Raw genomic sequence first — 27706 nt, 5'->3', positions numbered from 1 at the left:
GCAAACTTATTAGACTATTGTACTTTCTGCTTGCATTTTAAAGGTATCATCAACTCCACGACAATAACAAATCAACAAGGGGTTATTGAATTTCATAATGACAAATGTCACCTTTCTTCCACAAAAGACCCCTTTGTCAAAACGTGGACGTTCCCTCTCCAAAAAGGCGCTGGGTTATTGATTAACTTCACTGTCGTAACATTTGACTCGTGAGTAGATTTTTTTTCATTCTTGCCAGTAACCAGTTAGCCTGCAATAGGCTGTTTCGCTATTAGCTTACGTAACTTTGTGAAAGTTCACTAAGCAATGGAATTTGACAGTGCGGAAATGTGGAAATCAATAATAGAAACCCATGCAAAGGCGTTTGAGCACATTTTCCCCCACGATAGCTCAGTTGGATAAACAACAGCCATTGCCAACAAAAAATAAACACTAAAGAACGACCGTTCAACTTATGAGTCGTTTGCTTGGCCAACGCACTTCATTCAGCAGTAGAATGTAGCCAGAAGATGAAGTGATGATATACACAAGTGAAAGGTTTATTCTGTCAATCTCTATGACTATGAGCTAGCGTCAGTGGTTCAAACTCTCTACGAATATGCGACACTGCAAAAATGCTTTTAAAGACTTTTTCAGAATAAGGATTACTTCTATTTTTGATCGCACCTGTGTGCCACTTAACTGGTTAATTTTTCGCACTTTTAATTGTAATGAAACACTTCAACAGCAACAGTGAAAATAACAAAACTATGTCATTTGCAGTTAGGCTATTGGTAGATAGGTTACCATATATAGATTTTACAACTTTAAACAAAAGATTTTCAGATTCCTGATGACGACTTAAGAAGCCGAAAACGTTCGACAGTTAAAACTATTTGTAAATAAATAAAATATATTGTTATAATGCTCAACCCTGTTGTATTGTTGTGTCTTGCCTGTCTTTGGTACAAGAAAGCAAACTCTCTCCCGAAATTATATTGAACAAAAGAAGAAACTAAGTAACCACCATTAATCTGGAAATAAATTCAGGCTTGATTTTCATTTCAGGTGTTCACACCCAAGAATTGTTGTCAAAAACGGCCAAGAAGATATCGCAGTGAACCGTTGTGAAACAAATGTTATTCCTGAAATGATCTTATTTCAAACCACTCTACTTTATTTTGAGTCAAAGGCGAACCATTGCTCCGTGAACTTTAGACTGGAATACCGTTTTCTAGGTTTGTCTTTAACATCTGATTTTAATGTCTTAGTCAGATCGTTTTACGTACGTCATCGTCTGATGAGCATCTAAATAGTTGGTTGCATTCGAAAATTTAGCTTTGTAGATGTTATTATTTGTTTCTCGGCAGGCGATTGTTTCTTCACAATTTTATTATTTCTTATTATTTATTTGCGTCAGACCAATATAGGTCCATACTTACGCATAGCGTGATCGATCATTTTGCGGATCCAAAGTATGGTCGATATGAAATTCAAAGTAATATCTACACATTTTGCACAAAACTGACAATTTTATTTCATATTTTGAATGTTGAAGTGTGTTTACAAAAATCTAAGACGTGGTACCATTTATTTTGAGACCACAATTGGCAAAAACTAAAAGTTTCGTGAGATGTCTAAAGCGGAGTGTGTCAAAACAAAATCATTGTATGCAGAAGTACGTAGACTAGAGTAGACTCTTGGCCAATTTATCTAAAGAGACCTTAAACTTTCAATAATAATTTAGTCTTGACTGTTTAAAGATATAAGTTAAACGTATTGACCTTACCTATGACTATGAGTTTGTAATCTGGATCGGCGTTTTTTTTAATCTGCAAAGTGCCAGCACTTTGAGGTGTTGTGAAATTTTTGTTTGTAGTGAAGTGCTCATTATTCGAAAATATAGTCAAACGTCGAACATGAATCAACTTTTTAAAGCAGTACGAACTGTTTTAATTGGATATTGGCAATAGTTTTGGTACACTGAACGACTAGACGTACTTGGAGGAGTGCTAGATTAGAAAAAAACGTTAAAAAATGATGACCTGAGCTATTTTTGGATTGCTAAAGTAGCTCCTATCTCAAATAATGATAAATCTAAATTGCCTTCATGGAATAAAGTTATGACGATGGAAAATTTTTTGGCTTAAAATAATAAAAAAAATTGTAGATCATAAAGTTACGTTGAAGACGAGCCTTCCAGCAGCAGCAGAGGAAGAAGCGATATTTTCCTTGCGGAAAATTAACTTGGAGAATCTCAATGCCAACATGACCTGCACTATTTCGTTTCACAACCAGGAAACAGCAACTTTCAATTCTAACAACAAAGCCAAATACGTGTTTCCTTTACCGATTTCTTACAACTACACGTCATCCTGCTTCGCTCCTGAATGGTCTGGGAGGTTATATAGACATGGAATGGTGGAAGCAATGACAAATCTAACCTCACGACGACTGAATCTTAATTTTGCATCCAACAAATTGAAGTTTGGTCGGGTAAACGAAATAACGTTTTATCACGCCTATTCTTTTCCAGTTAACTACCACCTTCATCTGAAAGACACCGTTTTAACCAAACGCATCAAGGCTTTTGAATTAGCAAGATTTGAAACAAAATCTACCCAGATGGTTTCGTTTTCATTACCGATCGATCTTCAAGGATCCATTGGACCTGGTGATCATTCCTTTCGGCTGAGTATGTTCAACGAAATATCGATGGTTCATTATGATTCCAATTTTTCGCTCAACGTTGCAATAAAAAAGTTCAAAATCTCCACAAAACGATTTGTGGGTGTTTATCCTCATTACTTTGCTATATACACGACGATGCAAGCTGGGGCCCCAGTAAATATCTCTGTCCGAATTCGAGAATCGCACGGAGTGAAAGAAATTGCTTCTCTCCAATCGCATTGTCCTCGAAACTGTCAAAAACTTCATTTAAAAGGAAGAATCCACTCGGGGAAGTACAGAATTGAAGCTTTTGCTTACAACGTTATTTCGGGTGCAGTAGCTTCATGGAGACCATTTGAGGCAATCTCGTTAGTCTATGACGTATTTGTCACGTCACCTACTCCAATATTTGTGGACAAAGAGGCATTGTTGTATATATATGTACGAAGTGATGCAGGTGACTTTCAAGTGGAGTTAACTCAAGAGCATTTCTTGAAAAACTTTAATCTTTCAATCAGTTCCTCAACCTTTCCACATAAGTCTGTAAGAAATATGTTGTTTGACTTGTCAAAGTACGTCTTGATACAAGCCCCCCTAACATTTGTGAAACCTGGTTACAATGACGTCACAGTATCACTTGCAAGTTCAATAAAGACTTTCACATTCAGAGAGCACGTTTACGCTCGACAGCCATTCTCCTGCCTGGAAAGCGTTATTATCAAAGACAATGATCGAATCAATGAACCGTTTTTAGTTGTCCAGAACCTGACTTTAGAAATGATTGTCAAGTTGAAGTGTTTTGAAAGTATTGATGTGATTTATGAATGGCAAGTTTTTCGTGTCAGCTCCGCTTTTGAAAGACCAAAACGTAAGCTAACAATAGATGCTGCAATCAGCCATCAAATCTTCCTTGTTGATGTGAACACCTTTCCTCCTGGATTGTTTGTGGTAGAAGCCACAGCGAAAATTCGTCAAATTGACTCTCATACAATCACGGATCAACTGAAAAGTTCTATTTTGATAAAGGTGCCGCCCCAAAACATCCAAGTCCACATCAAAGGAGGAACGATACGAGAAATTGGTAGGTAGCCTACAAACAGATGTTATGTTATGTTGTCGGGAGAACACATTCAAATAGAATTTTTAATTATATATAATATAGGCTATTCAAACTTTTAATCGAAATATACATAATAATGTGGTGAATCAATACTAGCCTTTTTCCTTCAAACAAAAAATGAAATAAGTCTGTTTACTTTTTGGTATCTCCCTATAAATTCCAGAATTAACAAAAGTACTGATGTTGCCGTCAACAACTATTTCTTATATAGTCTATGCCATAGACTCTATGGCTACGCAACCACGCATCACTAATTGAGTGTTTTTAAGGCTGTAGAATCGAAGATCAAAATCCTTTTGATTATTGAAGTCGGGTACTTGTGGTCCAATTACTACATGGCCACTTTCATGTAGCGACTGGGTAAGTTTAAACGATGCAAAAATGCAAAAATCTTTTTTTTAAATAATACGATTACTTGTAGGCTCCAGCATCGTTGAAATTGCTTTCGAAGCGCCTCTGTTTCCTCACAAACGGTTTATGAAGTACGATTGGTATTGTGCCACTGAGAAGAAGTATTTGCCAATCGACCGCAAAATGAAACAAATCACAAGCGCAGGTAACGTGACTTTAGTTTTCCTTTTCTCAATGTTTGGATCTACCAGTTGACAGATGAAGAAGAAAGGTTCAATATTCTGGGTTGGCTACTGGCAGCGCACGCGATAATTAACCTCTTTTTAGAAAAGTATAGTGAATGAAATTGTTTACCAGCAACTTCAACAGTAGATTTAGTACCGTCAACCTCAGTGACCTCCATACCACCAGAAGTTTAAAGACTACACAAACAGTTTCAGTACAAGCTTAGCGTTGTATAAAGGTAGTCATGAGTACAAGGAATCCATTACAATTTAGAAAAAAAAAACGTTTGCAATATGAGCATATTGACAACTACACAAATGTTCAGCTGTCAGAAATCGTATTGCATGATCAACTTAACAATGCATTTTTTTAAGCTTTTAGCTTTTTCTGTAGCCTACGCTTCTCAAATCTAAATAAATCAAAAATTAACAAGCAATTATGCTTTGAAAGGGTCATGTTTTCAGTGGAAGGATTTATGGGTGTCAGACAGGAGAATTACAAACATATCAAGGTATACCTTGTTAGCTCATAAACAGCACCATTACATTCGCTTGTTCGTGTCTGGGCCAAGGATCAAACCGACGTTTAGTGACCAAGAAATTATTCTTTTGCGGCATCCTGCACCAAAAATGGACTTAAGGTAAATGATATTTACTTGTTTTTCTTTGCATAAATCTCGTAACAGTTGAATGCCACCAAAGTAGGCTATGCCTACTGCACATGATAAATATGCCATCAAGGATGTTGATAACTACAAGAAATCCTTAATTAATTGATAAAATGTCTGGTGGACGTAGGTTCGACTCTTTGTTGGGTCATAGTTGAAAAATTGTAACCTACAGATGTATTTATTGCATAAAAAAGCATGATAAAATGGAAATATTTTGTCGGATTGCAACCATGATAAATAAAGCATTCGATAGTAAATGACTTGTTGCCACAAAGACGCCTTAGTTGTGCAGTCGTAAATAATAAAGCCGTATTATAAGTGCTGGTAAAATTTATAAGAAATCAATTGGGGCAGATTTCTCTAAAGAATCAAATAATCAAATTTAAATTAATTAACATGGATGATTTATCTATCGATGTATTAATCTTTTTTCCTTTTTCTATCTAACAGTCCTCATTGGACCAATGTTCAAGGGTTTATTACAACCTGATTAAAATTTTCTGATTGATGTAGTTTGCTATTTGAAGGACATTGTGTCCACCAACGGTTTCAAATGTGTAGGCAAAGATCTCATTCGCTCAAAATTTGTAAATTTCAGGTGCGTGTTAAACTGCAAGCAGTTTCTGTTGGACGATATTCCGTTGATTTTTGAATTACGCTGTCAGCACTGCAAACAGATTTTGTGGAAACTTGATGACAAAACTGACCAAATCCACTTGGAATGGTGTCAAGACAACTATATCTGCAAAATCAATGCATCCGTCATTCAAAGTCGAAGTTTTTCAGTGGCAGCACTCACTGTTACAGGTGGGCTTTAAGCAAATTGATTTCTGACCATGATTAGGTCTAATGTAGCCTAACATCCTGTAATAAGCTCTATTTAAAAAAAAAACATTTTAATGTTGTTGTTGCAACTATACTGACACTGAATACTGAAAAGTTTGGGTGTTCATCAGGACAATTATCGTTTCTAGCACTAGTTGCTACGTTCATCTGATGGTGAAATTTTACTTAACATGGTGAAATTTTATTTTGTATGTTATTCGCTCTGAGGATGCGCATTGTCATGGTGCGCGAAACGTCAGTGAAGCAATAAACCATCTTGTTTGTTGTTAATTTTACTTTCAATTTCATCAGATGAACGTAGCAACTAGTGCTAGAAACGATATACTGACACTGTCTGCTTTGCAAAGCGCTGAGAAGCAACGCATTCTGCTATGGACACAACGCTATATAGCCTATGAACAAGCTATACATAAACAAACAAGCACCTATCTGCAAAACCTGAGTAACCCTTTCAAAGAGTCAATTCCATTGTAGATTCCCATTTTCAAAGGGTTCGGACATTTAAAGAAATCATAGTGTATCATTTTAGTTAGATAGAGTGCCTCAATTTAGGGCCCGAAGATTTCTTTGGTACCGGGCCAAAATTATCCTCTCAACGGCCCTGCACTTGAACACATGTCTAAAAAAGAAACCCACCACGTGAAAACAGGCTGGAGTTCAATTGAGGATCTTTCCAATTGAGAATCGAATTACCTTTTCAAACAGTCTGGTATAGAGTTGCATTATATCGGAAGCAATGTGAAGCAATGTGTTGTACAAGTTTGTGCCATGTTAGCCTAAGTACCTGTCTTGAAAATAGAACCGTGGTTGTTTGGCTTACAACATTACAGCATTGATATTAATTTTTCAGGCACTAATGGAGACAAAAACATCGCAACAATAACGTGTTCAATAACTATGGCAAAACCAGATCAAAACATCACTTGCTCTGTCGAACCACTACATGGGTGGGCGTTCATGACAAGATTTACAATCACTTGCAAGGAAGACTTGGAAACGGACTCTCTACTTTATTATCGGTTTCAATTGCTGGACCAAGGTAAATAATGTTTTTCTTTTATTCTCGCCTTTCTTGTTACGTTTTCCAAGCTTTGTTGATTATCTGCAAACTAGCTAGAAGGGCATTTTGTGATGAAGTGATTACAATAAAAAGCTCCACTTTCTGCGGGAGATGGTTATTTGTGGTAGCCTACCAGTAGGATACATAAAAGATGGTCCACTATTAGGGGCTCAATACCGCATGTGCATATAATTCTGCGAGAGATGGTTATTTGCGGTACTAGACTACTAGTAGGATACATAAAAGATGGTCCACTGTTAACGCTTTGAAGGTTGGGCTCTCTGGAGTCTTGCTCAGTTTGGCTGACGATTCTTCTTATGCTTTAGGAGTGATTTCTCTGTTATTTTTTAAGGCACGATTTCAAAATTTGGGATTCACTTTGTAAAATTATTTACGTTGAGCTTATCCGAAACTTAAAACTATGTGAGTTTTAGAACTGCTCATATACATTGAAATGTTGAGGTGACTTTTGACTGTAATTGTAGCGTGAGTTTACACATTATTTTTTGGTAGAGTAATGAAAAACATGCATTGCAATGTTGTGATTGAAATTTTTTTACATAATCTCAATTTGAATTTATATTTTTCATGCAAAATAATATAATAATGCAAAATAGCATATAATGATGCAAAATAACATATAAATAGAATATGAAATATTTCAGAGGATGTGCTGAGGAATGCCTTATATCTCTCAATTTATAACCTTTATTCGCTCAAAATTTCAGCTCAATAGAGGTAAATAAAAGTTAGGAAAATTCAAGAAATGTTGTAGTCGCAACCTCAGTGGTTTTAGAGATACAACTGTTGATACAAAAAAGTTGAATTGACAGCCCCCCCCCCCCAACCTTCAAAGGGTTTAGGGCTCAATACACCATGTGCATTGTGCATGTAATTCTCTGTCCGTTTTGTGGCTCAAATGTAGGATACCAGCGTGAATGCAACAACAAAAATAAAGCTATAAATATTGATCTTCCTTTTACAGTAAGTCTTGATTGCAAGTAGGCTACCAACTGCCTCTTCTGTGGGAAGTTTCCGAGTTTTTTGGCCTCTGTATTTGCATGCGATGCGCTGTGCTGATGTGGATTTGCCTGTTTTTTTGTTTTGTTTTAAGCTAATTGCACATATGTCAATATATGTCTGCTTGAGGCACCTTTTCCTTAGATTTCAATGGTGAAAGAGACTTGTTTGATTATTCGTTTCCTAATTTAAGAAAATCAATATATTTAGGCTACATTCATTTAAATAGTCGAAAATTTTATTTGTTAATGAAACTTGTTTCAGGTTTACAAAATCCGATCTTACAGTCTGGATACAATAACATCTTGATGGATTTCACTGTTCCATCCGCCGCTGAAAATTTAATAACTATTTCAATTGAAATTTGTCACTTGCCTTTCGACTGCAGTAGGCGGCACATATCGGTTTACGCCCGATTCGATAAAGATATTTTCAAAAATCACGATTTTCTTACAAAACTTGACTACGCAATAAAGATACAAAATTTAGAAATATTGACAAGACTTTTGGTTGGGCTTCCGAAACTAGTTTTTCCTAGCGACCTTCAGGTATGTCTTTATGATAGGAGTGTTGTGGCCTAATGAGTTCTAATTATGAGTGCTAATTATGAGTGCCTTTGAGTGCTAATTATGTTGTAAAAATTGTGAAGAATTATTTTTTTTGGAGATTTCTCTTTTGAAGCTGAAGCCTAAAAGTTATTCTTACTTAAAGAAACTTTTAACTTCCAAGCCTCAGCACTAACCCAAATTTCGCTTCACGGTTAGGTCTAAAAGTTGAAAGTTTTCAGTTTGTTGAGCAAAACTTACATTACTTTGTGATTACTTCGTACATTTTCTGGATTTACTTTTAATTTAGATAGACCCACAGATCGTGTTCATCACTACAGTCTGTCCAGGGCTATACTTCCTCTCTCTATCTCTTCCTTTCAAGTTCTTTCTTCGACGAATTCTCCACTTTGTATTTGGTTTATCTTTGTTGAAATGGAAGTATTTTTCATTTAGCTGTTTGTTTGTCTATTTATCTATTATTCGTTCGGATTTTCATCTTTCTTATTTTACCAACGCATCTGCTCTGTACGTAATAATAATGTGTATTTCCTTTTTAAGGTAAAAGCACTCATGCAGCATGTCAAAAATGTACCTTTGCTAACTCTAGAAACGACGAAAAAAGTCACCAATTTACTTCATCTGATCACTAAAGATGTATCCAAACTAGGCCATGAAAGCAAGGTAAGAATTTATTGAAAAACGTCGAAAAGAAACTGCAAAGCGCATATTAGATTTTTCAAAGAAGAATTATTTTATTTTAGATTTAACTTTTGTTGACCTGTCAAAATAAATCCTAATGAACAATCACAGTGTTGTTTTGACATGAATTAATAAAAGTAATAAACTCTCTTTTGTTTCAACGTAGCCTACTATATGTCACTGGCTTCTGACATATAGTTGATTACTTGCAGGATTTAGTTTGGAGCAAATTATCGGAAGTCAAAGTGTTTGTTGAAAACATTTTGACGACAACTGGTTTCAACCGGTTTGTCAGAGACATCGCTTACACAAGTCTCCATACCTCTGCAAAGCTTATGCAATCTCATCACATATCGATGAGTAAGGTAATGAAAACAAAATCAAAATTAAACGGCTTTACAGGGAAAATAGTGTGATGCCTGCAAACAACTATAAGATTAAGACAAGGAACCGGAACGAATCCAAAAATCAGCTACTTAAGAAGTATAGGCCTAGCTTTACACATAGCTGAAATAACGTCGAATTCACATATTTTTTTTCTTTTAAGATTAGAAAATGTCTTACCAGGCATTCTTTTATGGTTTAGAATTTAGATTAATGCCATCAAATTGAAATTACAAATATACTGCAGTTTAAAGATTTAACGCACGTTAACTATAAAATTTTGTTCAGCTTTCGCAACATAATGGTGATGATGATGATGAACATAATGGTGATTAAAATAGACTGTGTGTATCGCTATTATGTTGTCATAGCAAGAACGTAACGAGTTCCCTTTGTTTTTGATCTATAATTTTTGTACAGGATCTTGAAGTTTCCCAGGTTCTTGATTTTGGCAGAGTACTGATGATGTCACTCGCTCCAGGGGAAGCCCCAATGACGTTTGAAGATTCATTAATAAAAGGAAGTTTTTTGCGCGTGCCTTATGACATAAGTTAGTTACTTCTATTTTTTATTTCAGTTCAGTTTGTTTTTATTTCTGACCATCGCAACGAAAAACAATATATGCCAAAAAGAATGAATATTCATTAGTGTCCAGATTTTACCAAATTCTTGGTCCACTTTAGCTTGAACTTGCCAGTTTCATACAATAATTTTTGTAGTGCAAACATTCAGTGGATCCGGTAGGATCACTTTACCGGTTTGATAAAAAATTAAATCAAATTACATGGCCGTTTGAGTGGGGACTGAACTACTAACTCAAATCTAACCACCGAGGTTGAGATATTCCATTTTACAGTATTTGCTTTGTTTGGAAACTATTTCTTGTTTTTTTATTCATAATCTTCTTGGAACTGTAGTCGTTAGATTTTTGCAAGAGGTATTGCGGCGTAGACTTTTTGTTTACGCTAACGCTTGCGGCCACATTTTTTTGGATAATTTGCGCTAGAGGCTACGCCGTAAAATTTTCGCGGTTTTTAAGCGCATAGCGTCAACGCATACTTCTTAATGTATTTTTTTCGCTACAACACGCCAGTGGCGTAGCCAGGAATTTTGAAAGGGGGGTTTTGGCAACGCAGCGGCGGGGGGTCTGGGGGCCTCCCCCAGAAAATTTTGAAAAATTGCTTTGAATTTGGTGCATTCTGAGAGGATTTCCACAACAAAAATGTGGGTATGAATATTCCTGTAAAATGGTGCTGTCCGGTGGCATAGCAAAAGGATAAGATCATGTTTTCTTCGGCATTTTTCGGAAATAAAGCTAAGTTCTATGTTTTCTTGTTGCTAATTCCCGGCTGAGATGTTTGGTATTGGCAAAACTCGCTCTTTTAATGCAGTTTTGTTTAAAATTAGGCAATTTGTTTTAGACTGAAAGCATCATTCTCAATATCGTGACGTCACACGCGTGCCAAAGTGGGGTTGTAACCCCCCCCCCCCTCCCCCCCCCCTTGGCTACGCCACTGCAACACGCCAATACCTTCCAGTGCTGCAGTTGAAAGAATGTTTTCAATGGGCAAAGACATAATTGGAACCAAAACACAGCAAAATGTCAGATGAACACTTTCAGATGCTTGTGTATCTTCGGGGAAATTCAAAATAAAACTTGTTTGTTTCAAGTGGTTTATACCGTGTGAATGTTTGGCACCTAGCAAACAAAATGAGTTTACGCTAGTGTATGCGCTGACACTGACGCCGCCAACTTTTTTACAAGTTACGTTGACGCATACGGCGCATGGTTTTTCGAACGTTTGCGTTTACGCTGACGGCGTCAATATTTTTTGTATGCGCGTACATCACTTCTAACCACGCAACAAATCTGATTCTTGTCAGATTATTTTGTCACCATGCTTTTTGCTTTTTCCAGAATACGGCATCTCGTCCAGAAGCCAGAAATCAACCTTGGAAACTTCGGTCCACAACAGAGTGATCAATCAAGAGGTGTGTAGGCTACTAGAACAATTCCTAAACTTATTAAACCATCGCTTGTTTTATGTTTCACTATGGCATTAGTTTAAGTTTCTTGCAACCGTTATTTTGCAATAACCAAACTCCGATTTATTGAAGGAAACTCATTTTGTCTAAAAAATAATAACTTTGATCTATTATACGGAAGCACAACTTTTAAAGCATCTTACATCTGTGGCCATAGAAAATACAACATAGGCTACAAACCTTATGAAAAGTTCCTCTAAGCCAGTGCAGGTCTAGATAAAGGTGTCTTTAATTCAGAGCACCTTCAAACGTCTGATTTTTTGACTTGTAACAGATATAAAGAATTAACAAAATAAAACAAAACACTGATTTAAAATAGCGTCCCTTCATCAAAGTTAATGTTTGATTCTTAAGGGTTACGTCTAGCCATATGCCCCACTAATTAAATTTACGTTTATAGAACGAAATGTGTAACAAACATAGGTTATTCCAGATTTACAGGTTCAATGGGAGCATGATCAATTTTGACACAAACCAGCGAAAAGTCGATGAAGTTGTAGCGCTCGGGATATCGAGCGGGTGGGATAAAATCGGTTCCGTAAAAGCAGAAGAAGCGGAAAGCTTAACTTCAGAATTTTCCGTTTCTTGGAAATCAAACGCTGCTGACGCCACTGTAGCTGTCAATCGTCCTTATGACAAAGCATCACAAAACGCGTCTGTTACAACCCTGGCTGTTGTAACGCTAAATGTCGATAAGCACGAAAATTTGCAAGGAGCATATTTTGGAATTCGTTTTTCAATGGAAGAACCAAGAGATGACATTTTAAACATGACCATCACCTTAACCGATACGATGCAATTCAATAGGACAGAACAACTGGATGGAAAAAAATTAACCAAAAGTTAGTTTAGTTTTTATTATTGTGATGGTTTAAGTGTAAAGCAGAAGTACAGTTTGGTGAATTGATTTAAATCAGAAAATGTTATCTTTCCCAACAAGTGCAGGGTTGAAAATTTGTTTTGTTGAGCATTTTGAAGTTATGATGGAGACTACAGAAACACCTTATGACTATTAATATCTATCTACGGGTAATTATTCAATAACGTAATATTCAATAAACTTTTTGGCCAAAGATAAAAAAGTTTTTTGCAGGTTTTTGCAGTAACGCTTGTAGGCTTAAAGGCTATAAGAGAAATTAAGCGTTGACTATAGGCATTTCTTTTATTTACAAACTCGGTCAATTATGTTATGACAAAATTAAAAAAATAAAATAAACAATGTGTAGGCTACACAAACAAATACGCAATACGTATTCCTACAATTCCGAAGGACCAATAAAAGATGATCAGTAATTTTGTTTTCAAACGACAGGTCTTGGGTATCACTTCCTAGTTGCTGTCAGCGAGTTGCCAGAAAACATTCCTTTGCTTCTGCTGAACATTACATTTATGTTTGGATCGCTGGACGATTCAGGTTCTTCCTTCAAATTGCATATTTCTACATACATTGTAACATGTTTGTTTTGGGATAAGAAAGTCGTAGACTGGAGCGATAAAGGTTGTCAGGTGAAAAACGAAGTAACTTAGCACCTATTTGAGAGATGAGTCATTTCTTGCCGAATGATGCAAAAACATTAATTTTTAATCACCATCGAACTTTAAATTGAAGCCAATAAATTTGTAAAGCTCTGACTTCTAAAAACTACAGTATTTATTTTTAACATTCGACAAGTAGACCTACTGACTAATATATGATCACAAGTTTGTTAATGCTTAGATTAAATTTTAAAGTGATTTATCAAAATTTTTGCAATTATTTTAAACTATAACTTTGTTTTAGGAGACGTAACTTGTTGCGCTTTTTTGTAGGTTTATGGTTTAACTGTCGTTATATTACGTAGGCCTTATCGAGGTAAATTCAAATTTAAAATGTCTTTAGATAGCTCAAAAACGGCAGAAACGCGCTTGTGGCATTCCTTGATTATGGTTAGATACGTCTGATAGCACAGTAGCTTTCATATTGGATAAGCACCGAGTTTATACTTGAAGGTAATTTCGTCTACTTTAATGTTATTGAATGAGCATCATTGCGGCCCATTTCGGCATTATCTTTGCTTCATGTGGCCCTCCTCTATGTGAAAAGGTGACCCACCCTTTGCTCTGTAACGTACTCCTCAACGCTTCTGCTTTTTAGCCGAAAAACAAAGAGTACCGCGCATTATTGGTGTGCGAATGCGACCACTCTCCTTTTGCGTTGCCTCTTGGAAGAAACCGAGTAGACGGATTGAACCCTATTCTATTTGCTGCCCGTCTTGCAGTATCTCAAAACAACATACAAGAGCACATGGTATGCCTTAAACTAAACCAAGCATATTTATAGGTCTATGTATCACTTGCAGGTTATAATTCATCATGCTGCTTGATGACTTTACTTGTTGTAACAATTTGAATCCCATTAATGACAACATCCTTTTGTCCTTAATCTTATTCCGGTCTCAAATATGTTAATTTCGTATCTTTTTCCATTTTCTAGAATCTAGACCCTCACTGCGTTGTGAGTAGATCATTTGAAACATCAAACCAATGTATCAAAAATAGCATATTCGATTTATTTGACAAGTTTAGGCTTAGCCTATTTACCCTCTTTTTGTAATTGAAAACCGGGACGAGTAAAACAAAAACAGAAAAAGGTCTCGTTGCCTGTTTCAGCCTATACGAAGAGAGCCCCAATTAAAACGTTTATCTGAAACAGCATTGAAATTTCCCAATTTACCAAAACCTGGGACATTTTGGTTGCATGGTAAGTTTAGACAAGTTAAATAAATTTTAACTCATTTTCTTGTCATTCATAGCCACTTACTGTGGTACAGATCATTTACCTATACCTCGTCAAGCCAGATTTCGTTAGCTGACGCAGGTCTGTAGCCTATCAGAAGAATTCGTGGTCTGGATTACTTTCTGCTCAGCCTCAACTGCTTGATTTGATTTGTATTTAACAACCAGGTTTCGAATCTATGGTATCAGTTCACCCAAAATCCATTGATGGTAATAGTCATCCTCATCTCTCTCATTTCGTTAGTAATTCTTCTAGCTTGGTCAAGAAAAAAAGAAAGAATACTGAATGAACAGGTAACGCATGTCAGCATAATTATGATGATGACATTAATTTACAAAGACCTGTCAACATGCGTTCAAAAATGTGGTTTATCTGCGTTTTGTTTAGTTTACTTTTCATCAAATTATTTGTGTTTAGCCATTATTAATGCTACACGTATAAGCATCGCCTGTTCTTGTTTCTTGGAGAGGTCAGATCTACTGACTGAGAAAACGTTCAAAATAAAACTGAATATTTTTTTCATCATCGTTTTGCATTAAACCTGACTGCGACGATAGAACGGAAACAAGTTTAAGTAACTTTCTTTGAGACCTGGTAGACATGTACAGGGTCAAAACTGAATGTAAGCTCACATTATGCATCTCAAGAGTTGAAGCTGGTCTCTTACTATTTCTACTGCAGAGCGAATATATTGAAGTTGATGATAATTCACCTTATGATACATACCGTTATTCGGTCACAATATACACCGGAAGTAGACGCTACTCAGGGTCAACTGCAAGTGTTGCCATTCGACTGGTTGGCACCAAAGCCAGAAGTGATGTGCACTTAATTCAGGTATTGCATGCTAAAAAAATGCTAATCTTACATCAAAGTATAAACCACTTAATAAAACGCGTTTAGATTGCTATAAAAGCTGCCAGTTACTTTTATTGCATTGTGAGAGATTTGTTTATCATTATCGACAACCGATTGCCTTTGTGAGGGTAACACTGGTAATAATATTTCACCTTATATTTGTTTGCGTTGTTTTTACGTGCTGCGATCTTGACTTATTGAGTAATTGTTATTTCCAATAGCCTGGATTTCTTGCTTTTAATAATTATTTCGAGTCAGTTTTACGACAATAGTAATAGCAAGCTTGTCAAATTTTGGCCACGCCCAAGGGTATAGCTAGAAAATTGAAAGCTTAGGCGAAGTAGCCTACTACTGAGAGGTCTAGCTAGCCCTTTAAGCAAGACATTATACCTAAATATAAGGGTGTGGTTTTTTCAGCTTTCGTGCTTCTGAAATGTTCACCATGCCTGGGTCGACAGTACCTTTTAGATCCCCTATTCACCCGACTGGGTGTAGCTGACAGAGGGAGAAAGCAAACTCTCTAGGGAAGTCAAATGTTCAAAATTGTTAAACTTGCAGGAAACTGAAAAGGAAATCGTTCTAACGAAAAGTAGTGTGAACACCTTCCTGATTACCACCCCAGATAGTCTTGGGAGAATCACGGCAATGCGATTGTGGCATGACAATGAAGGGAGGAGCCCAGAATGGTAAATATAGTGTGGATATGAAATTAGTTGACACCTTCCTTATCGACTGAACAGCTGGTGACTGAAAAACTTTTTTAATAAATGCTCCTATAAAAATAACAAAAGGAGATATACACATTGGAATTTGCAAAGTAAAACTTTCATAATTTTCCTTTTAAAAACGTTTGGTAAATCTTTTGCATTAGATTTAAGGACAGTTATTTGTTTATTAATAAACATCAACTAAACATTCACAAAACAACAATTAAAATGACACTTCCGTGGCATCATCACGATGTTGGTGTCATAGGCTTCTCCATCGCATGGTTGTTACTGACGTTGAAAGGAATGAATGCTGGTTCTTCGTCTGCAACAGGTGGTTTGACCACATCATCAACCATTTATTTTTGGCAAAGAAAACAAAAGAAATCCGAGGTCTCTACAGTTCCTTTTGGATCAAATTGGAAAATTATTTACGAAGCCGGTGGGAATTAATTAAAAGTCATATTAACGATAATTGATAACACTGGGCAACAAAAAAAATTTTCTTTTCTTTTATTTGGTTTCTTGTTTTTGATATTTTGATGTTCCTGCGTCCTATGTTTTTTGCTTCGCTGAGTTCGAAAAGTGGCTTAATTTTTTACACATTGTCAGCTAGTTTCACGCAATTTGCCAATTCGTTTTTTTTTTCATACCGTTACGAGTACGACAATGTTTTTCAATGTGATGTATATCGGATTACCTGGGTATTTAGTGAAGCAGTTCCCTGTGTTCTTCGCTTATACCGGCCAATTTTGGCATGTCAACATCAAGATGTGAATGCAAGTAATGAAGTTTTAATGACAAACTGTACCCAAGCTTGCAGTTTGCTTGTGCTGTAGTAAGTTTTAACTAGACTTTTGTATCTCAAAAATTATCTAGTGTAGACCTACAACATTTCGACTAATTAAATGACTACCAAGAATTTTTTTTCTTATTATTAAGTTTCTTCCTCTCGTCGAGGGTTGGAGGCAAAACGCCAAGTTCCTCTGTTGTGAGATTTTTGTTTTGCAGCTTTGTAATCACGTCCTGATCATTCTTTTCTAAGGAAAACATTTTTTCTTGCAACTTATTGGAGCCACAAGAGCTAATTTACTCAGCGTGTTGAAAATAAACTTTTATACCAAAATTTTGCTGTTGTTTTGATTTTCGAAACTTGTACACAAAATAGCAGCCAAAATCAATGCTAGAAAGCGTTCTTTTGAAGAAGTAGCCTAACAAAACCTTGACTTATTTGACCACTGAAAATAAACTTCACTTGAGTAAAGCGCATTTTGCTAAATTTTGAGACGACTTTGTTCTTAAACAAACAAAAATAAAAAACGTTTTACTGCTCCTTGTAAGATTTACAAGGTATTAAAGTGATACTAAACAAGCTACATGCAATCACACTGTACATTGACTTTTTTATGAAATCTCTTTTTCTAGACATCTGTTCAAGTCGATATTTTCAATGCGACCTTGGCAAAGATATGAGATGACGCGTGCGGAAAGGATCTCAACATCTTTCTTCCACGTCTACTTCTTGATGCTGATGTGCTCTTTGTTTTACAAGGACGATTCAGCAAGGTTATCTGCTCTGCTTGGTTTGGATTATTATTCCTTTCAATGGTCACACGTTCTTGTAGGTGAGAATTGTTAAATTTGCTTTAACACTGGCTGCTGTAGCCGGTATAGGCCTAGCTTAACCCTTTGAAGTACAATGGCACGCATGTGTGCCACAAAATAAATTATGATTTTATATTTCAAAATCGTAATATTTTGATATAATTTTTGTGCTGCAACCTCTCTATACATCAAAATTTAATTTGAAACTAGTAGTTGGAAACTCTGAACTAATTTCTTCAGACATGTCAATGGTTCAGACAATACAGATAATACAATGGTTCACTGAAAATTTATATCCAATTCCTTATGTGCGTCAAAGGGTTAAAGGTCGGCAGCCAACGGCACACCACGATAATCTCTAAAACTTGGAGCCGCAATATTGCAATACACATTGTAGATTATCTCTATTTTGCTCACTTTGTGTCTCGTAAACTATTTTATCAATGAATAGGGATGAAAGAGCAATTCAGCAAAACTGCAGATCAAAACAGTTTTGTTATCAAAACGTTTACTGAACATACGTTTTGCCATTTGGTATCTAGCCTACTTTTTAGGCTTTATGTTTTGATTAGATTGACCACGCATTCCAAACATTTTGCTCCTAAGTCTAAACTTGTTCCATGGGCCAAATACAATAAGCACATTGCTAACACAGAAGCTTAAAATATATTTGTAAAAATTGTCTAAATCGCGTAGGCTACCATTGCTGAGTTTAAAGCGACAGTGAAGTATCTACTCCTTTTATTTAGGAATACAGAGCGGACTTCTTTGTTATCCTGCAACTCTTGTTGTTTCTTATTTCTTCCGACTCTGTCAAGAAAAGGAAAGTGATAAAACAGAACAAAATTTTAATGAACTTGAACTTGGTGAAATAAAACATCGCAGGAAATCTTCATCCAAACGAAGTCGTAAGCGTAAGCGAGCAAGACTTAATCTTTTTAAGGAGGAGCTTTTGCGCGATCTTGAGCAGTTTGAAAACAAAATGAAAGATGCTGCAATCTCTCTCCTAGATGTTGACGAAGTTCGATCCGAATACACAATATGCAAACAAACTTTTGCGAATATATCCACGCAGGAGTCAAAAATAATTCCGAAACAAGCAGACGATGAACATGCTCTAAAAGAAACTCCACGTTTACAGTTGGTCGACAATTCGTCTACTCCTTTCATTGATCATTACCCAAGGCATGAAAACCAAGATCCATCAATAGATGACGAACAACATCTGGAAGTAAACGAAGATGAAAATAAGTCTTCGTCTGCTCTTAAAAGTGATACAGCTCTTAGTGACCATCAAGACTCTAACGAGCAGTTAAGTGCAGAGGAGCAAAGTGACACCAGTTCATCTGATGCAACTTTGTCATCTTCATCAAAAAGTATGAGATCTCAAGATGAAAACTCAAAAAAAGATCAAATTAAACCAAATGATGGTGTAACAGGGGAAGGAGTCACTTATAAAATTCGTCCAGGGAACTGTGATTTCCCAGATGTGAGTACTGGACCGGCAAGGTTTCCTGAAGTCAGAAAAAAGAGAAATAAACATAGAGGTAATTATACTATCCTCAAACCAAGAAAAGAAGGTTCTCAGAAAGTTGCACATGGAGATTATGGAGATAAGCATAAAACGATGAAATCAGAAAAGGGCAAAGTGAAAGTTTCAAACATTTTACACCAAAAATTCTTTGAAACTGCAAACATAAATAACAATCCTTGGTCTAGACAGTCCAAACTAAAAGAAGACCTTTTTCAATTTGGAGACATTGTTCCATCCGCTGGAGAAGAGGAGAAAATGAGCAGGTACGTAATGAGCCTAATTTGTCGTAATTAAGTTGATTTTTCGCACAATTCTCCACCGTTCGAGAGTAAGGTCTTCCTCTTCTACCGAGTATGTCGCTGGGTAATAATGCGAGTTCGCTGTGGTAATAGCGAACTCAAACTAAAAAGAACAATCACTTCCGAAAAAAAAAGATAAAACAATAACAGACTACTTATTATGATGATAAACTTAGAGTGACCAGTTGTTATAACTGCAGAGAGAAAAAAAAGCAACAACAGAAAAACAAACTGAACAAAGAAAAATAAACTTGGAGGCAGAGTTACACCAGTGATCACTTTAAGCAAGCTGACTGAAATAAAAATTCAAGCAAAATTTAACTGATTGAAGCTTGTACGATACTTGAATATTAGCCTACTGGTATAGCCCATAATACCAATCCAAAGTTCGTTAAAAAGCGGCCTCTCCATGAAAAGAAGCCTATAGCTATGATAGATGTTAGGCTACATTGTCAGAATACATGCTAAATACTGACTGATGCAAATAACATTAAGATCATCCAAAAACAGAATCACGGCAGTGCAATTAAAAAGCTTAATACACTCACTGAATTTATGTGTTTCATTTCTGAGTATTCTTGGCGCAGGCTAGAAACCAAAACCTGCTGCGGGCCACACATTTTCGCTTTGCGGGCGCAGGTTGCGCAATACACACCCCTGTTGTAGGCCATGTGATGTTGAGTAACTAAGTGTTAGTTGTGTAGTGTGTTGTCTAGTAATCTCCGTTCTGACATTTTGATGTTACGGAGGATGTTGAGTTGTAACATACAAAGATTCATGAACTTAGAATGCAACGGAGCGATTAAGCGGCTTAGATAACTTGTGATACCGGTAGTAGCCTATAGTCTACAAGCTATTGAATCTGGTGGATTGATTTACTGTCGGATGTTGCATAACTTTGATTCGCTTTTTTATGTGTTTACTATCCCTACACATGACTAAATGCAATTTTACAAAAGAGGCTTACGTTCTGTTGGCATCAGTATACATAACTACTAACCTATCCATATCTTGTTTAGATCTGCTGCTCTAGATGACGACGATTCCACTTTTAAAGAGTCAGTAGAGAGGTTAGATCTTCAACTTTTACAGCTACCTTGCCTCAAAAAGCCTGAAAGAACCACACAAACTATTCGGCTGCTTTCATACAAACGCACCTACCGTCCATGGCCGTGGTATTGCTTCTACATAGGCTGGGCTGCTATCATAGGTGGTTCCATTTGCTCCGTATGGTTTACTCTTGTGATAGGAATGGAAAAGGGATCGATTATTTGCACAAAATGGTGAGCAAATTTTGACTACTTTGTTTGTAGTAGCTACATTTAATTTCAGACTTTGATAACATCAACAATGCTTAGTAGCCTCCTCAGCTTTAAAGAAGTTAGATTACGTTGTAATGTAGACTACTCCACAGTCTACTGTTACGTTGAAACTGCCTTTCAAAGCATTGAGAGTACCACGATTTCTGCGATGGATACAGCGCTGTGTGAAAATATACAATATATTATTATCTTGAAACTTTAAAATCAAAAATTGGTACAGGTTGATCTCTTTCTTGTCCGGAATGCTTGCAAGCGTGATTGTGTTTGAAACCTTCCACGTCATCTTGCTCTCTTTCGTGTACGTTGTATATAAGAGACGTATCCACCTCAGCGACTGGTTGCCGAGAATCATCAAACCCAGTAAGTGAACAGTTAAGAGCAGTAAGGAAAAGTTGTGATAAAACCTGTTCGGTATGAACAGCAAAAAGGATTGCATAAACGAAGCGCAAAGCGAAATCTATACCTTTCCCAAAAGATCTTGTACCTGCCCAAATATCCAGTTAATCTGGTTCAAGCATAATTTCTTCGTTTGAGCTTCTTGGGCCGATGATCTATTCTTTTACCAGCCCAAGTTAAAAATGTTACAACAATACAATAATATGGTGAATATGTATGCATCAGATTAAGTGGTTGTCTGGGAACCGTGCAAGGGCCGTTCAGAGGATAATTTGGACCCAGTGCCAATGGCATCCGCGGGAACTAATGGAGACATTTCTAAGAAAGCGCGCAATATCCAACAAATATTCGGTGGTTTCTTTAGGTTCTTGGGCCCCTTGGAAAGGTCATAGGCCCATACAACCATCCCGGGCCCTGGTCCAAAAGTACCTTTGTGAATCCGTCAATGCTACTGATCGTGCTAACTAATACATTAGTACTGCATTGTGATGTGGGGTAACCCTGACACGTTTACCCTAACCATTAGAGGCTATATAGTAAATTTTATGGACACATTCCAACTTGGAGACTTCTCCATGTTTTCAGCAGAAAAACAGATTTAGGGTTGACAGTAACAGACCTACTGTTATAAATCAAGAAGCACAGGATTGTTAGAAATACGTGTTTGTTTTATTAGAACTATAAACATTGCTTTTCTTGTGAGCTCATTGTAGTGTATAAATGAAAAATGTGCATCTTATAGATATAGAGAACGCGTACCGATGTTGGGCATACGTCTATCTTTAGCTTGTTTGTTTGTCGTATCCAGGCTTACGCCCGGTGGTTGAAGATTTAGATTAAGTGGACGGGAAGGCAAGAAAGACAATCTTCGTGTCCACCTTCAGGCATGCGCCTTTAAGTGTCCTGTCAAAGACACAGCCGCATGCTTTTGAGCGGTGTCGAACCGGCGCTCTTTCGATTGCCGTTCCAGAGCTCTCGCCACTCGGCTATGCAGCCGGCATTATTAGCTTGAACCAGAGTTTCAATGAAAAAGATAAAATAGTTGTTCAAAGACAAATTAATTGTAAAGTTGTTTAAATTTATGGTAGGTTCACTCTACACTAAAACAAAATAAGCTGTAAAACCTAACCCAAATATATTGATCTCAACCTATCAAATGCTTATTTAAATCGAAAGAACTTGGCATAAATCGTAAAAAATTAAAAAAATGATTTTTACATTTTAAACGGTTTTGGAGAATAGCCTACTATCGTAAAGCACTACGGTACCCTAATTTAAAATCAAATGTAAAAACATAGAAAAAAAAAGGAAAAATTATTTCCGGAATTTTTTATTGAAGCTATTTCAGAACTAATTGTAGGCTAGTTGTGACATCATTTATTGATCTTTCCAGTGATTCCACGCCGGCACAAAGATTTGGAAATGGCACATGTGCATTATGTTGTCAAACGAGCAAATAACCGCGCCTACCAACCAAGAGACTTAGATGAAGTTGAAGTCGAAGAAATGGAAAAATCGGCAGAGAGGAAAACTAGAAGAAAAATTAAGGTTTATAACTTGTTTGAGTACAGGTGTAAAAATTAAATTTTAAAACTAATTTGTCGCTGAAATTGCTGAAAACAATCGTTGAAATCTTCCAAGCCACATCAGTTCTATCTGTCAATTTCAATTAGCAGTTTTGAAATAAAATTGTAAAGTTTATCACACAAATTCGCTGCTGATCTACAACTAACATATTATTGAATACTGAAAAGCTTGGGTGTTCATCAGGATAAATATCCTTTCTAACACTAGTTGCAACGTTCATCTGATGAACGTGAAAGTAACAACAAACAGGTTTATTTATTGCTTTACGGACGTTTCGCGCATCATGACAATGCATATCCTCATAATTAACATATTGTTGTTCTAACTTGCTCATATTTTTTCGATTGGAGCAGGATTCTCGGTCAAAGATAGCCAACATTTATTGAAGGTTTTGCGACGTTGCCAAGTTCTTGCATTTAAAAATTACATTTCGATTTTGAACTATTTTTGATAAGGATTTGCGTTTACCCTTGTAAAAAATTCTATTGTGTCATAATAACTATTAGAACCACACAGAAAACATACTGTAGCTTTAACTGCAGTAATTATACACTGATTGCAACAGTTATATCTTAGCAGCGATATTGATTTATTGTGGAAATTTTTATGTTTGGCTTGAGAAAGTTTATTCATGGCAGATTTGCATACTTGTAGTAGAGGTGCCTTTGACGCTGACGGGCCACTGACGCAGGCCGGTCACTGAGTTTGGCATGGTAAAGTTTCCGATTGTTAAAGTGTTGTCTGTAAATTATTCCATCCACTAGGTACCGCAAAACGGAAAGCTAAAATGTGTTGTTGAAGCGCACACGCAAAGAATCGCACTAGCACCGCTTGATCTTGCGCTTTCTTCGTTCACAAAGTTGGTTGCTTAACCAACTGCGCAATCGGAACTGGCATGCTGGTTCTGCGGCTGACTGGCATATTTTTCCTTGGGAAAAGAACTAGGACAAGGGAAGGGCTATGCTGCAGGGCCGTTGCGAACTTAACTTCGGTCCTGTACCAGTAATATCCATGGGCCCAATTTGACAAGCTTTTAAGAAACAGGCACAACATCCAAAGTATATGCGGTGGTTTCCTTAAGTTCCAGGCCTCTTGGAAAGTTAGGGCCACCCAAATTTATCCTAGGCCTGAATTCAAAAGTACCCTCTGGACCTCCCCTCTGTCAATTCTACTGTTATGGTGCGGTGATATTACGATATTTTGAAACTCACTTCACTGTTTTAATGTCTCACAGAACATGTCGATTCATGCCTTGTACTTAATATGTCTCTTGGTCGCCACCATGGGTCAGAGAGATGAAAACTTCTTCCACTTCCATCAAGCTTTAAGCAACATGATCGTGGACAGCGCTAAAGAAGTAAGTTTTAAGAAAAAAAAAAATATTTTCGGTTTCAAAAAATTATGTGTAGGCTAAAGTCTAGTCGTTTAATAATAATAATAATAATAATGCTTTTATTTGCGCCCATTGCGATAACATACAGTACACTGCGATCACAGATGCGATACAACAGACGACAGGAAGCAGCGAGTCTTCGAGTCAGCTGCTCTCCTTAGTTCGGCTTGCCATTAAGTGACTTTGCCGGGACACAGTCGCGTGCTCTGGAGTGGTGTCGAATCCACGTCCTATTGAACGTCGCGCAGACGTTCTCACCACAGCTACGCAGTCGACAGCCGTTTTCGTAAAATGCTGAAGCTAGCCCAGTCATCGGTCGAAGTTGACAAGTTAAAGTTTTGGTTGTTGCCTGAAATTTTATTTCAAACGCTAGGTGATGCTGAAGTGAACGCATTCATTGAAATACAGGCCTGCTGTTTCCCGACACAATTTGAAGTTGTTTTTCCTCAATAGGTTGTTTCTTCAATCCCAGCAACTTATGCTTGATTATAATTGTTTTTATATATATATCTTACTTGACACAGAATATCTTTTGTTTTATAGGTAATTTTTAAAAAATATTTACGTTAATTTGAGTTACCGCAGGCTACTTTTTTATTAGGTCTCTACACGAACTGGCGTTTACGATTGGATGGAATTCTCCTTGGCCGATGCACTAACCTCTGGCCACCGAAGTCATTTCACTGACGGCCAACTTTTGGTTCTGTCTGTACCTCGCATTCGACAAAAGCGGGTTTTGAAAGGTGAGAGTTTGCAATTCAGTCACTCAGCCAATTCAAACCACTCAGCCGTGGCCGAGTGGTTAGCGCGTTGGGCTCGCAATCGAGAGCCTGCATGTTTGACTCCAGCCACCCACACGTGCTGTTGTTTCTCTGGGCAAGAAACTTTACGATAATTGCCTCTACCCAGTGATCGATTTCGAGTAATGGGTAGTACCAAATTTAAGTCATAAGTAGAGTAGACAACCGGAAACAGACATTGCAGTCGGCTGCAGCGTGGGTCAGGTGTACGTCGGAAGGCGTACACCGATGCATAGCGCTCAAGTCCGCTTTCCCGCAATGCAGGGTAAAGATATGAAAAACAAACAAGCAATGCATGTGACATGCTGTAATTCTATCCAGAAACAAGGGATGAGTGTCTGATCGGTTCGACGTAGGGTCGATGCCTACCCAGGGCACATCAACATATCTGTGAAAAATACTTGAAGACATGGTGTATTTTGCAAATAGTTTAGTTTTCTGCCTTTGCTCAATCGAAATTTGTGAATCCGAGCTTGAATCTGGATGTAGCCTGCATAGTAGCCTAGTAAATCTGGCGAAGAAGTAGTAGCCAGTAGTTCAGTTAGGGTTAGGCTGTTATTATTAAAAAAAATCATATAAGTTTGGTGGAAAATTTTTTTGTGTAAAGCAAGCTAGAGTTCAATCATTATTTTTGACCATCACAGCGAAAGCAATACACAAAGGTGTAGAAAAAGGTGGAAACGTAGACCTACACTAGAGACAGCAAGTACAATCTTCGGGTTCACTAAAACTTTTCAAGCACAGGTCTTTCTGATTTAATCACGACTCACATGAGCGTACTGGGCTGCCTTTTACAATACCGGTATAACTTATAACTTATTGTTAAATTTAAATATCAAACACATCAGTTAGAAGCCTACTATAGTTAAACCCTGGAAACATATAAAAACTGCTCGTCTTTCTTTGCATTTTACCTCAAAATATGTGGCGTTGACACAAACAATAAAGGTTAGTAGTGACCCTTTGAAAATTCGCTTCGTAATAGTAAGTAACCTACTCCCCATTGCCCCTGATAGCAGGTTAAATCCAGAAAGTTTTGTGTCAACAATAAATAATAAATACAAACAAAATGTTTTAGGACAATCCTGCTATCACACAAAAGCGGTTGTGGAGTTGCAGCTTGCAGACACCGAAGAATGTAAAGAAAGCTTGGATCAATGGACAGAAGATAAAAGAAACTACAAGTCTGGATGGGTCGACTTTTATTATCCATCTCAACGCTATGAACCGATCCCAAGAACGTAAGTCACATTTCGTGGATCTCCGGTTGTTACTGGAACAGCAAATGCGTAGCCCTAATTACTAATTTTTGACCAATACAAGGAATGAGTTCAATGTCGTATGCTACCTAAAGTTATTTTGTCCAGTGCAAGACGGACTATATAAGAGGCCATGACAACGTACAATGGGATTGTTAAAACTGGGGGCAGATAGTGACGTCATAGTGCCATTGTCTTCAATGAAATTTCTCTGCAGGTGCTTCCATTTTGCAGTGCATTTAGTGCAGGGTAGTCAGGAGTTATTTTACTTTAATGAATACCGGTACAGTAGCCTACTTAAGTTAGAACTCTAAACTTGGTAGGAAAGTAATTTATAGGTGTCCTATATCAGCATAAGGATGAGATAGATCGATATTTGAAACAGAAATAGCCTACTTTGATTTGTTTTGGTATTTCAAAATATGTTTTTTTAATCGTTTCCAAATCTAAGCAATTTCATTTGGTTGTGCGTTTGAAACGACAGTGAAAAACTGGAGAATCTGAGAACGTAGGCCTAATAAGCTGCCAGACTAAATTTGACCCAACACGTCTGATACCTATATGAATGAGAGAGTCTCCTACAAGTCAGCAGTTCTTGAGATCACCAGCTGAGTGTATGAAACTGCCATACAGAACTACTAAACTAGGCTACTAGTTTGAGAATCTCAAATAGGGCTATTAGTTTCTGTGAGGTAGAAAACGAATAATTTACTTTTGCCTTTTCCGGCGTATTTTTTTTATCATTTCATTTTGATTTGAAGCAACTTATACTTTTCTTGGCTTCCCCCTAGGCCCTAATCCATATTTCGGAAATTTTTGCAATAAACAAATTGATATCATCTGTCAAAAAGTTTTCCAACCGCCAGTGCTATTGCATGGTAAGCTGCTTTTCCGGTTGTAATACAATGATTGTTTTTACGTTCATGGATGATTTGATTCGAAACAGCATAGCCTAATTGAATTGCTGGTCGTCATTTGAGCTATTAGGGCGGAGGCCCGGAGGGTCTACTCTTGAGCAGCCTTGATGGATAGGCTATTTAACGTCTTAATACGTCTATATTCGATTCAATCTTATATTTGATTTGTTTTACGTTGTGAAGCGTTGTTTGTGATATATTAGTACTCTTGTAAATATGGTTAAGAAGTGCTGTGTCTTTAATTGCAATGGAAATTATAGTGAAGAAAATAAAGTTGCAGTGTTTAGACTGCCTAAATGCCAACCGGAACGTGATAGATGGCTTGCCACTATCCCAAGGGATAATATTCCCGACTCAAAGGACACCGTCGTTTGTGAACGCCATTGGCCAGAAAACTATCCTACCACCATCAAGTATGGGAAAGTAAGACCTTTGTATCCACCATCTGTGTTTACCTGTGTCCCTTTGAGTTTAGTTCCTTCAACACCGTTTCTTCCTAGAAGTACTCAAAGGGCGTTAAGTGGAATTCGCAATCAGCCTGTTGATGAATTACCTAGTTTTGACAAAAGTGACATTATTGTGAGCTTTGAAAATCTCCTGGCTAATGCTTTTAGTGTCCAATTTCCTTTTTTAGC

At 37.0% G+C, this 27706-nt stretch overlaps 1 protein-coding gene across 1 annotated transcript in view; it reads left to right on the top strand.

Moving 5' to 3' along the window:
- The window catches only part of LOC145788273 (uncharacterized), a 53750-nt gene that overhangs the window by 736 nt on the left and 25308 nt on the right, over window positions 1-27706 (top strand). The window contains exons 2-28 of the mRNA XM_082600055.1: window positions 44-209; window positions 1048-1217; window positions 2150-3730; window positions 4191-4325; window positions 4796-4985; window positions 5614-5822; window positions 6712-6900; window positions 8206-8489; window positions 9048-9170; window positions 9401-9553; window positions 9993-10122; window positions 11491-11564; window positions 12052-12460; window positions 12931-13124; window positions 13753-13905; window positions 14562-14687; window positions 15076-15231; window positions 15811-15938; window positions 16228-16401; window positions 17385-17584; window positions 18314-19361; window positions 20417-20680; window positions 20940-21079; window positions 22509-22663; window positions 23937-24059; window positions 24697-24838; window positions 25974-26136. Coding sequence (XP_082456181.1) covers window positions 44-209; window positions 1048-1217; window positions 2150-3730; window positions 4191-4325; window positions 4796-4985; window positions 5614-5822; window positions 6712-6900; window positions 8206-8489; window positions 9048-9170; window positions 9401-9553; window positions 9993-10122; window positions 11491-11564; window positions 12052-12460; window positions 12931-13124; window positions 13753-13905; window positions 14562-14687; window positions 15076-15231; window positions 15811-15938; window positions 16228-16401; window positions 17385-17584; window positions 18314-19361; window positions 20417-20680; window positions 20940-21079; window positions 22509-22663; window positions 23937-24059; window positions 24697-24838; window positions 25974-26136 — 6979 coding nt within the window. The remainder of the gene's footprint in view (window positions 1-43; window positions 210-1047; window positions 1218-2149; window positions 3731-4190; window positions 4326-4795; window positions 4986-5613; window positions 5823-6711; window positions 6901-8205; window positions 8490-9047; window positions 9171-9400; window positions 9554-9992; window positions 10123-11490; window positions 11565-12051; window positions 12461-12930; window positions 13125-13752; window positions 13906-14561; window positions 14688-15075; window positions 15232-15810; window positions 15939-16227; window positions 16402-17384; window positions 17585-18313; window positions 19362-20416; window positions 20681-20939; window positions 21080-22508; window positions 22664-23936; window positions 24060-24696; window positions 24839-25973; window positions 26137-27706) is intronic.

This window comes from Aplidium turbinatum, chromosome 2, assembly GCF_918807975.1.
Source record: "Aplidium turbinatum chromosome 2, kaAplTurb1.1, whole genome shotgun sequence".
NCBI classification, from domain to species: Eukaryota; Metazoa; Chordata; class Ascidiacea; order Aplousobranchia; family Polyclinidae; genus Aplidium; species Aplidium turbinatum.
Note: the sequence above shows the minus strand (reverse complement) of the source record. Positions and strands in the feature narration are given on the sequence as shown.